We start from the raw sequence: 12,034 nt of genomic DNA, 5'->3' as shown, positions 1-12,034 counted from the left end.
TTTTCAAATCAGAGCATTTTCTTGACTCTCCAAAATGTTCCATTTTCCTCAAGAAAATATTAGTTTTCCTTTTGCTCCCAATAGCTTATATATTACAAAATATAGTAAAAAAATAATTAGGGTTTTTCATAGCAGTTTTCTTTCAAAATCTCTCATCATTTCTCACCCTTTTTGCTTTCCCTTTTGATGTTAATAAGGTTGATTTATTAAGGTGTTACAGTATCAAAGAAACATTTCCTACAAATGTGGTGCAACATACAACCCTTGGAGAGAATTCAGAGATGTTTTTCTAAAATCCCTTTGTTAGGTACCTTAAGTGCATCTCTGATTGATTCGTAGTCTAAGAAAAAAAAGAATCTAAAAAATACATTCAAAGTTTTGTTTGTTTCTCTTTAGAGGAATGTTTATGTTCAATTTTTTGTCACCCATATCAAAGTGCCCCTAAAATGTTTGTCCTCAAATTGAATACTTATTCCCCTAGCTATACCAAGAGCATAAACGCTAATGGCCAATTTGCCTTATTGAACTGGTACTTACAAGAAACAAAGCCCACGATAAAATCTGTAAGCAGTTTCCTTGCAGGAAGAAAATAGTTTAATGTTTTGCTTGTGGAGGGCATAAAAAGTCAGATGATTTTCAGTGGAATAATGAGACCTATTTCAGTTGAAGCAAAATTAATTCTAAGAAAAATTAAATGCTGTTAATTTCCTCAGTGTCACATTGTGACTAGTATGTCTTTCAAACTATGCAGTCAAAATACCACAATCAAGCAGCAGTCCCTATTTTCAGAGTAGACTTATTGCATATTGCAGGGCAGGGAGCACTATCAATGGAGTAGAAACTGGACTCTCGGCTCCCCTGCCATTAAAATAAAGTAGTTTGAACAATATGAATTTCTTTCTTAGCTCTCCTCTTCTGCTGTAGCCAAGCAGGAAGGATACTTAAAAGATTACATAAATGAGATCAGTCTGCCATAATAAAGTAAGAGTAGTAAAGTGGGATCCAACTCACTGTCTTTTTTTAAAAAATCAAGTCCAAAATCATGGAAACAGATCATCATAATGTAAAATTTCGGTTTAGCTCCTGTTTGTTTCATCCAAAAGGAGTGCATACAGTTGCACTAAATCATTTTTTCGTGTCTGACAAGCTGGAAGCTGATAAAGGGGACAGAAAAAAAATTAATACTTGTGTTGCTTTTCACCAGATGGCAGAACATGGCAGAAATGAGTTATGGCAATTAGTATCAAAAAAAAGGTGGGAAGCAAAAGCAGGTTGTTTATGTACAACAGTATTACATTGACTGTAGGTAAATTGTATGTCCACTCCAGTAAGTTCAGTTCCAACTTTATATGTAATGCATAGGAATTACTATAGGAATCTATATGTGGTTCTACAGACTTTGATGGGATGACATAAGCGCAGACTAGCAGAATAGTTTTGAAGTGTCCATCTTTAAATCTGTAAAGTCAGAGGCCTAAGTATTTACAGCAGTGGCAGCCAAACATCTCAAAATGGAATTCACTGTACCTGGATAGTTGCGGCAGGTGTGGAGGAATGATGGTGTCTATCAGAGACCCAAAGAACCACTAAAGTGACCGATCTAATAAATACCTGTATCTTTCCCAGACATACATATAATTTGTAAAACAGTTTTCTGAACGGAAGTAACTAGGTGGTCTCATTAGGGAACTATAAGTAATTAGACCTGTGAACTTGCAGATAAATGGAATTCATATTAGAGAGGTTCCATTTAACTCATGCAAAAGTAATTTACATCTCTGTAATTTCCTATAGAAACACTACCAAATTCGCAGTTAACAAGATTATGTCCGTACTAGCACACTTTAAATTACAGCATGGAATAGCTCAATCTAACACATTATGTCAACAGCAGCCAAATTCATCAGATCTTTAACTCTTTTCTAAGGCTTGTATGTACAAGAAATTTCACAGTTTTAGGCAGCATTTGGAAACAACGATATTCAAGTATTTCTTATTTCTTATTTTTTCAAGTGTTCAGCAAAAGTATTCTCTGCTTTTGTTTAGCATTCAGAGAAAGTAAAATTTCTGATTATCTATTTAATAATCCATAATTAACAGATTTTATGAAGTGTGCCAACAAACTTGTAAGTATGTTCTGTTGTGGGTAAAAATTAACTCTGCTATTTAAGAAGATGGTAAAAGAACAGAAATATTCATGAACCTAAGAAAGCCAAGCAGATTAAGAATAAGTAGAAAAGTATGATTTACATGTTAACAGGTTAATAACATTTCCATTACAAAAATAAATTTGCTCTTTAAAAAAATTCAGATTATGACACCTGAGCAACCTACCAATGTATTTTCAGACTAGCCTGCACATGCTGTGAACTGTAAATGGAACCCAAGAAGCTAAGGGTTCAGTCGTCTTTCCTCTCTTTCAATGTTTAAATTAGATATGGCACATTAATGACACTCATCTTTTTTTCCCCCAACAATATGCTCAGTTAGGGCTTTTTTTCTTTTATTTTCCTGAAAAATTGTTCAGGCATGTCTTGGGTTTTTTTTTCCTTCTTCGTCAAACTCTATGGAGCAGATGAGACTTGAGGTGAAAAACTCCCCAATACTGTAGATACTTCATTTTCATATCTGTATATCCCTATGTGACATCTTCTCAGAGGCTGATCAGCGTTGCCTTTTGCCTCACTTTCATTCTTTCCTTCTGGCTGATTGCAAAGTAGGGTAACATTAGGACTAGATTAGCTCTATAATTCGTCATTTAACCACACCTGGGTGGCTAAGATTTCTGCAGCTGAGCGTGTTTGTATCTATCTACTTAAACTGCTACTCATAGCAACTAGTATGAAGAGTTACAGATTGCATTTACCTGAGTTCTTATACACTTCCCTTCCTATCATAACTCTGCACTATCCAGAAACAGATTAGCTCATGAAACAGAGATGGTTGTTTTTATCATTACTCCCTTGCTAGTAAGTCATCTCAGCCAAGTCAAGAATGCTGAGGACTTCTCTTGGTCACTGGAAAGCCTTAGATAAATGAATTAATCTCTTCATCACTGATTTGTCTTACTGGGAAACCTACTTCCTTTACACAGTGGTTTTGAAAGCTATGTGTTACTGTCTCAAGTAGTGAGTGTTGTGATGTCAACTTGCATAAGGCTTGCAGCTTGTCAACTTGAATAAGCCAAGCCAAACCGTTTGCGTAGTGCTATAGTGCATTTCCCACACAATGCTTTCCTGAGAATAAGCAAACCTGGTATAAAATGTGTTAGCAGGCGTTGTTCCAACCATTGCTGAAATAATAAATCCTTCTAAAGCACAAATAAAATTCCTTTTTGAGCTTGTTGTTGCAAAACTGTGATGTTTTTTGCACAGTGTAGTCATGTCATGAACTACAGCCTTTTAGAATATTTAAGAGGGAGACAGTAACCCTTCCTGCTTCCACTGAAATCTTTTTTTTTTTCCCCCAAATATTTTGTCTTTTAAGTAAGGCATCATAGTTGAACATATTTTTCATTCTAAAAAATCAATTTATTAATTTATGCATGAAAGATAAGATATATAGAAGATAATCCATAGTAGTTAGTGTGTGTGATGTGCTGAGGTACCAAAAGCTGACTTACCTCATCTCCACTGCACAAAGCCATGCTAAAACCATCTTTACCAGTTGTGAAATGCCCTCAGGATTTCATAGTATAAAACCATCATAACAGTTCCCATCTTAGATGTACCATATCAGAAAAAAAAAGTGGGTCATAGCTGTGGTATATTTGAATGGTGCCAGTCAAGGGCTGATGCCTGAGGAGCCTCTGATTTGCCCTGGGAACACACTAGCACATAGAGGGCACATGGTAAAATAAATGAAAAGTGCACATTTTAGTCCTGGTGAGACACTCAAATTACCATATTTTTCAGTAGTTCAACAAAAATAACAATAGCATTTAAAAATCTTGCTAACATATTCTTAGTCATCACAATATCACCAGGTGTCTAGCATCTGGATGGTCAGCCCGCATACCTCTTTATATTCCACTCCTCCCTATGGCACTGCATTAATAAGCATGAGCATGTGTATACACAAGGCTGGATGTCTTGCCAGATGCCTCCAGCTGTGCACACACAAACTTGTTCATGCAATTTGTGAGCACAAAGCCCTCTAAAACATCTAGCACTTGCATGCACCTTTCTATGATGTGTGTTATGTCCACAATCTGATATTGGTATTTAATCCAATTTTGGCCAGACTAAGTCCAATTCCAGGTGAATTTAGCAAATATATTGTGTTTTCTGGTTATCACAACAACCTCTGATAGAAAGCAACTACATTGGCCTTTGTAGTCCCAGTCACAAGATGATTCCCTAGCTTGTGCATGATCTGGTAAGAAATTTTGAGACTTTTGCCTGCCTGTGGTATTTTGTGCTTCTCTGATGTGTACCATGTTCAGTGTGAATGCTTATGTGTTCAGTATTTGTTAAATGTTTAATTCTAGTGGTCTTAAATTTGTGTTCTGTATGTATCCTACCAAAGAAGACAGTATAATTCCCTAGTGAAATGCATTTCCTGGAAAAGTCTTTGCCTTTATTAGTAAACTCTAACTTTTTAAACTTTTCAGTAAAGACATTTCAGTAAAGTTAGCCTTTTTTATCACTGCTTTTCATATGAAGGAAAACAATCACTTTAAGTATATCAACTGTCAGAGTGTATCTGCCAGGGAAACTACTAAGACATGAAGCGAAGAAGCACCAGAACTTCTCTCAATGCAAAAAGTAATTAAAAACTAAATCAGTAAGTAGTCACAGTGTTAAAATATGAGCTTCTCAGATTAGAAAATTGCTGCACATCATTGAGTATCTTCTAAAGGATGTGTGGCAATCCCCCTTGTCACCTATTTCAGATTTTTGTCAAAAACTGTAGTGAAAAATCTTGGCTTTTCTATGCTTTTAAACTACACATAACCTCTAAGGAGAGAAAGGATGGTCTAATATTAGAACACAGCAGATCTTTGGGGGTGTTTCAGACTTTTTTTTTTTTTACTTTGCTTTAGAATTCCTGTGTAGTCTCATGTAAGTTATCCAATGTGCTGTGACACAGCTTCCCCTTGTCTCTAAGGTGTGATTAAAAGAGCTGACCTACTGCACCACGGTGCTCTGAAGCATCAGATGAAGAATAAGCACTAAACACTACTCATGCAGTTGAAAGATATGAAAATGCAAATAGAGACAGACCTGATTATGTATTCTAAATGCACAATTTCCTTTTTGAAATTGTCAGAAGATCTGTATCTGACCTTACTGCAAAACAGAGCTCAGAATTTGAGGATTATCATTGAAAATCATTCCTTAACATTGTGATGTAGATAGATAGCTGGCAGACCTGGAACAGCAGCTATTAATTAGCATTCAGCTGTTGATCCTGGTGATCATCAATCATACCCCGCAATGGACTGTAACAATTTTTCCTAAATGCTAAAGCTCAAGGAGACAAAAAGTCCTTTATTATTATTATTATTTGAAAAAGAATGCATAGCAAATAAACAAGCTGCTAATCACTATCAAGAGTACCTTTTTGATTAAGCATCTATGCATGGATCCCCATCCCTGTAAATGTAAAACTATATTTCTCCCCTGCATTCTCTTTTTTCCTATGTTTAGAAAACCTGTATCAGAGGTACAGGAGCTGTTGTCCCTGTGCATCAGAATGTGTTGCTCTGTGCTTGGATTATGTATGTCTTAATGGCTTTGAGAAACGGAAATACTGAATTCAATAGATTCCCTTCTCTCATACTATATCAGTAAAAGCAGCATGGATAGTCTTCAAGCCATCTTTTCCAGCGGTGGCCTTTGTATGCCTTGTGAATACCATTTGCCTGATAATGGTAGTTCTGTTCTTGTGACTGCCAACACAATTTGCATCATCCCACAGAAAGCTGTTGTTTAATGGCACAGTTTTGATTTCTAACGAGCTAATTCTTCACTATTATGATCAAATATTTTTCTTTAAATGGTAATTGGATTTTTAGGCCTACTAAAGCAATCCTGTGTTGTAACAGGTGTTTCCACATTTGGTTTTCCATAGTGCAGTGTATTTCTTATTCATTAATTGTAATAGAAAACCCAAAAACATAGTGTATAAGTAAAATAAAACATTACTTATCTCTTTGCAGTTGGATGCTGAAGCTAGTGTTACTCTAAAAGAACTTCAGGTGAAACTTAGTAGTGTATTGGATGAACTCAGCGTAACATATGCTACAAGGTAACAAACCTATTTTACTGCAAACCTTAGAGAAATACTCCTGTTCAAAAATCTGCCTCATTGAGTAAGACTGGGTGGTTGGTTGGATGTCCTGAGGTACCACTTGCTACTACCCTGATGAAGTGGGATGCATTTGTGTGTGTGTGTGTGTGTGTACGTGTTTAGACTCTGAAACACACAGCAGTAACTTCACTGTAAAGAAAACTGAAAATCGTCTGTGGGCATGAATGGGTGAGGTGAGGCTGATGAATTTTGTTCTGCTTTTTGGAAAACAAAAATTGCTGGTTTGTTTTTGCCTGATGCTGTGTTAAACTCTTCTCTCTGACCATGTTTATGTTACTTCCTGAGACTGATAGCTTTTTCCAAGTGGCCTGCTTCAACCAGCGATGTCTGCCTATGTTTAGCCTGCTTCAAATGATCACTGTGAATGGCCTTCTTGGGTCATGTGCTTGCCTGTGGCTCTGCAAAAATTGTTTACTGAGCCGTACTCTCACAAATCTTTCATTAATCAGAGTGCACACTGCAGTCTTGAATGAGTATGGTGCTGTGCCAGCAGTGCATCTGCTGTAAGAAGCTGCAAGTTATTTTTGCTTCAAATTAGAAAGGAATTTAAGAAAGAGGGATTAGTGCTGTAGTGGTATTCATTAAGTGAAGTCTGTAGTTCTTATCTAATCCATTGATGAACCATCTGAGTGGACAGTGTTCATTTTTTCTGAGTGCGCTTAGTTTGTCATATTGTCTTGCTTTATTTTTGCTCCCAGGCCCTGGTTCTCTGAACATTGACAGTGCATGAATATTATTTCTTTCTAGGGCTTCTTTCTGAACGAGCCAACTAGGCTTCTGCAAAAGAGAATAGCTCAATCTAGGATATGCTCCATATAGCTAGAATATTCCTCATGGGTCAGTTTATTGCTGGGATTTGTGAGGTTAACAATGTTAGAATCTTGGCTAACGTCAAGAAATGCCAATGCCAATGCAATATTTTGGCTTTTATTGGAGGGACTGGTCTCAAGGATTTATATGAGCAGCTTCAAATCAGCTTCATGTTGATTTTACCCAGGGATTTGAAGTGTGTAGGTAAGTATACATCCAAGTGTACTTGGAAAAGTTTCCAATTTTTCCAGTGTTTTCGCACAGAGATTTGTGTTCTCTTTTTATGATTAGCCACATTGCTGGAACAGCTTACTGCCTAATTACAATGTTTCTTTTCTCTCACAGTAAATTCTTTTTCGCTTTCCTCAAGTTAATCTTTGCCATTCATCTTTTCACATTAATAGGTCTGGTTTATTTATGGCCTCTGTTTTGCATTTCTGTTCATAAACTAATCCTAAAGCAATTAAATTCATCCTAAATCAATCATAAACCAAATTATCATGTGTGCAGAGCCTTATTCTGCTTCTGAACTGTTGGCTCTGATTAACTGCTGTTCTGCATCATTTAAATATATTGACCCAAAGATTGTATCACATCAGTGGCACTAGAAGACTGTCAGACACATTGCTCAACCAGATCAGTTAGGAAACAGAACAGTTTTCAGAAAAGCTGAGCAGATACAACTCGAGGAGGAAGAATTTGTTCATACTCACCTTGAAGTGGGAAAGATTCCTTCCAGGAGGAACAGTCTAACTACTTCCTGGTGGTTTATTTTGCAAAAGAACATTTTAAACAGTCCAAATGTTTTAGCTCTGTCTAGTTGCAAAGAAGAAAGCAAAGCTTCTGATGGCACTGACTCTGTGTGAAGCCCAGGAAAAAGTCAAATTGAGACAAACAGGGCAAAATCAGTAGAAGTTTTCTGTTTGTCCTCAAGAAAAATATCAAAGCTTGATTCATATTAACCATCAAGAGAAAAATAATTTATAGTCAACTGTTCCTGTTGTCCTTTCACACCAAAAATAAAATCTTGAGAAGTTGTTGCTAGCTGGTAGTCAATCATAACCTAAACTGCAGATTCTGATACATCTATTGCTTTCAGAAAATAATTACTTGGCACTTCTATAAGGGCATGAAAAGCGTAATGACAGAACAGAATCAAGGGGGAAAAAAAAATCAAAACAGTACGTGAATTAGTTATACGAGCTACAATGCTTAGGAGGAGTCATTTTCAGTCTGTAGCACCTGCAGAACTTCATGTTTGTGAACTTCCCATCATTGCAGAAAATATTTAAATCGTGTTGAAGAACCTGATGCAAAATGATGTTTTCTATCCCAGAATTCTTTCATTCTTTTTTTTTTCCCATCCTGTAGTTTTCAATTTATTATTGAAGATTGTGTAAGACAAATGAGCAATGAGCTGAATCAAATGAGAGGAAATGGGAATGCAGCAGCCAATAAGAACAGTGCAGCCATTGATGCCGAGACTGTGCTTCGGCCTCTCATGGATTTCCTGGACAAAACGTAAGTGTGGCAGACTGGTTTGTGTGGCAGATTAGGAACTGGATGCTACAGTCAGTCATGCTTGGCTTTACCCTGAAGCATCATTAATACCTGGAAACACTCTGTTCTATTTTTAATATTTGTAGTATTCACGTGTGCAGAATACTATGCTTAACCTGTTTACTTATACTAAGCAATTCCTACGTATGACACATAGTTGCCTTTCTATTTCTTGTCATGTTCTGAGTCATTACAAAGCTCCTCCATGAGCCATGGTATAAAGAAGATTGTACTGAACAAGAGAACAAAATTACATTCCCTATACTTAAATTGTCTGGCATTTGTTCTAGGCTGGTGCCCAGTGTCCCCTTGCTTATTAATATGGACTTCTCTGTCCCCAAAAACCTGGTCACCATTTAAAGATTTATGGAGCAGCTTGATTTTTTTTCAGTCAATAAAAAGCTAAATTTTGAAACAGTCTTGCAAACTCACTCTGGGCCCTGAAAGCAAGGGTATCTTGTCTTCTCATCCAGCAGTGATGGGATCAGGTGGTCTGAAAGGCCATGTGGAAGCACAGGCACATGTATAAGCAACTCACTGTCCTTGGTCATGTCACTGCTGGTACTTGTGAAACACCAGTGGCCTTTTGCTGGAAATGACTGTAAGAACAAGCATTGAGCCTGTGCGTCAGGTCTCCAGTCACACATACATGAGTCACACATCCTTTAACCTTTTGGTTCCTTATGCGTATTTCTCCTAGCCAGACATATTCAAAGTGAAGGCAGAAAAAGTGTGCTGAGGGAGCATCTTGCTTGAAGCAGAACAAGAAACATAACTAGGAGGAAGTGGCTGGGGTTAAGGCTGGAGCTGTGCTGAGAGGATAAGAGGAAGGGACTGAGCCGGGCAGAGCGCAGGCTCAGGGAAGCCTGTGGCTTCCAGAAGCCATTACATTTGATGGAGAGCCTTTGTTTGCGGGATGCAAAGCCCCTGTCTGAAGAGGCACTACAATAAGTTCAGCTTTCCTAGCATCCTCTGGGGTCTGCCCTCTTTCTCATCCCTGGACAAACATTTTCATCCTGACCAACCCCCACAGATTCTTTTCCCGTTAAACAGAACATACTCCAGGGAGTGCCGAGGTGCCTTTCTTTGTCTTCTGCATTGTAAAGTTGTACAAATCACATTACTCCACACTTCACTCTATGATTATCTGGTGTTACTGGTGATGGCCTGCAGTTCCAAATGAAACTTCTTCAGAGTTTTGGATCCCCATGAAGGTTTGGTGTTACACTTTTGACAAACTGCTGTGCATCTATGATCAGTAAGACACTATTTTGAAGTTAGTGACTGGATATGCACAATACTGCTCTGGGCTTCTGATGTTGGGACTAGAAAGACCCAAGTCAAAGGCTGATTTAAAGAATTGATTTATAACTGACTTTTTTCTTTCTCCAGGGCATTACTTCACATTCTTATTGTTTCTAAAAAATGGGACTGATGGCCTTGCTATCTTAGAAACACAACTAGAATCACAGCTCCCAACTCTACATATGCATAGCCTAAGTCTAAAAGTCATTGGCATAAAAGGTGTGGGAGGGAATTGAAGGAAATTTTGGGTTTTCTTTGGGGGGTTAATTTTTCTAGGCTTCATTTTTTGAAGGGTTTTGGCAATTACATGAATTTCAATGACAGCTGGCAATGGGCAAATGGTTATTTAATGTACTTGATAAGACTTGACTATTTTGCAACACTGTGAAGTGCAGTGCTTGGATTCCTAGCCTAGAAAATATTTTTCGCTGCTTTATCTATATGTCAGCCTTTTATTTTTAGCAATCTACCTAGTCCTATGTGTTAAGTTACAAGAGGGGTATGTGTTGCTTTCAAGCAGTATGGGGTATGTGTTGCTTTCAAGCAGTAAGGTTTTAAATTTTATTTATCGTTGAGTTAAAACTTTTACTCCTAGCACAAGTCTTGATGAAAAGCCAGAAGTGTTTATACACTTGCACGTGCTATCCTAAGCTCATCATTTAAAAAACTGGGTAAGCTGACTTTTTCCTGTCAGGTTTGATTCCAAATTGCCATTTCTCAAAGCCATCTTCACAGCTTCTTAGAGATTTAATTGAATAATGACATAATGGAAATAAAAATGGGTTTTTAATTACTACATCTGAACAGAAGATATTCCTCACCACAGGAATGTCAAATGGAATTTTAGCAGATGCTAAACCCATGCACAGAAAATAAAGACGTGAAATTAAAAAACAAAACAAAACAAAACGAATTGCTAGGTAATAGCACCTTTCTTACAAATACATATTTATAATAGGATTATAAACATATATGTTAATATGGTTTGGGTTTTAGCTATTTCTTAGTTATGCTTTTATTTATGTGCTTACTAAGAGTAGTAAGAGATGCTAGAAATACAACTTGGCATATTTATGATGTGATATATATAATCACTTCACAATAATTTTTTTTACATTAATAGATCAGACATAATTCTGTAAAATTCCCCACATATGCATTTGCATGATATTATTTTAAAATATTTTTTCCTGTGCCTGAAAACTGCAGCACTTTATTCATGATGCTACTTATTCATGATGGTACATACAAGAAGGTTTATGAATATACTCTTAAATAAAGAAAAAAATCTAAGTATCCTCCAAAAATTTAATTTTACCATTAGTAATAGATAGTGTGATTACACAGACATGCCAGTATGTAGAAAGAAATGCTTCCAAATCGTAGCCCTGAATTTGCATTAGCTATCAACACCTAGTTCTACATCACAGTAGAAATGTAAGATGAGACAGACATTTGGGTTTTATTTTTAAAATATAAACAAATTATATACCAAAACTTTATTTTAGGGGCTTGAGAGTGCTAAACTGTATCAGCCATCAAACTTTATAACTCATCATTATTTTGCATTTTCAATAAACATATATCAGTGATATATTAAGCAATAAATTGGGTAGTGGAGATTTACATGATTTTGTAATATGCAAGTGGGGTTTTCTACCAAAAATATTTATTGATAATATTGCAAAATAACTAAGCCATTGAGAAATCCTTATTGGCAGAGAAAAGCTAAACCATAATGGCCATTAATCTGAGCATATAGTGATACAGCACCTCTGAAGTCTTAATGCTAGTTTTGGAGACTGGTTTGTGTTTTGTTTTATTCCAGTTTAAGTGTGTCTGCGAAAATCTGTGAGAAGACAGTTCTGAAACGGGTTTTAAAAGAGCTATGGAAGTTAGTCTTGAACAAAATAGAAAAACAAATTGTGCTTCCACCACTGATGGACCAAACCGTAAGTGTCCCAGCAGTAGTTCACACACATTATAAAGGACTGTAATAATGTGCTTAATCAGGTGTTTGCCAAGGGGTCTGATACTATCTTTT

General features: G+C 36.7%; 1 protein-coding gene across 1 annotated transcript in view; it reads left to right on the top strand.

The window, feature by feature from the left end:
• Nucleotides 1–6,163: 6,163 nt before the first annotated feature.
• Nucleotides 6,164–12,034, top strand: part of LOC104165327 (protein unc-13 homolog C-like) — a gene marked incomplete at its 5' end in the record, with an annotated part of 31,179 nt that continues 25,308 nt past the window's right edge. Inside the window, 3 exons of the mRNA XM_009704921.1 lie at nt 6,164–6,252; nt 8,497–8,646; nt 11,819–11,942. Coding sequence (XP_009703223.1) covers nt 6,164–6,252; nt 8,497–8,646; nt 11,819–11,942 — 363 coding nt within the window. The remainder of the gene's footprint in view (nt 6,253–8,496; nt 8,647–11,818; nt 11,943–12,034) is intronic.

The sequence above is a fragment of the Cariama cristata genome, unplaced genomic scaffold, assembly GCF_000690535.1.
Source record: "Cariama cristata isolate BGI_N322 unplaced genomic scaffold, ASM69053v1 scaffold2100, whole genome shotgun sequence".
Taxonomy (NCBI): Eukaryota; Metazoa; Chordata; class Aves; order Cariamiformes; family Cariamidae; genus Cariama; species Cariama cristata.
Note: the sequence above shows the minus strand (reverse complement) of the source record. Positions and strands in the feature narration are given on the sequence as shown.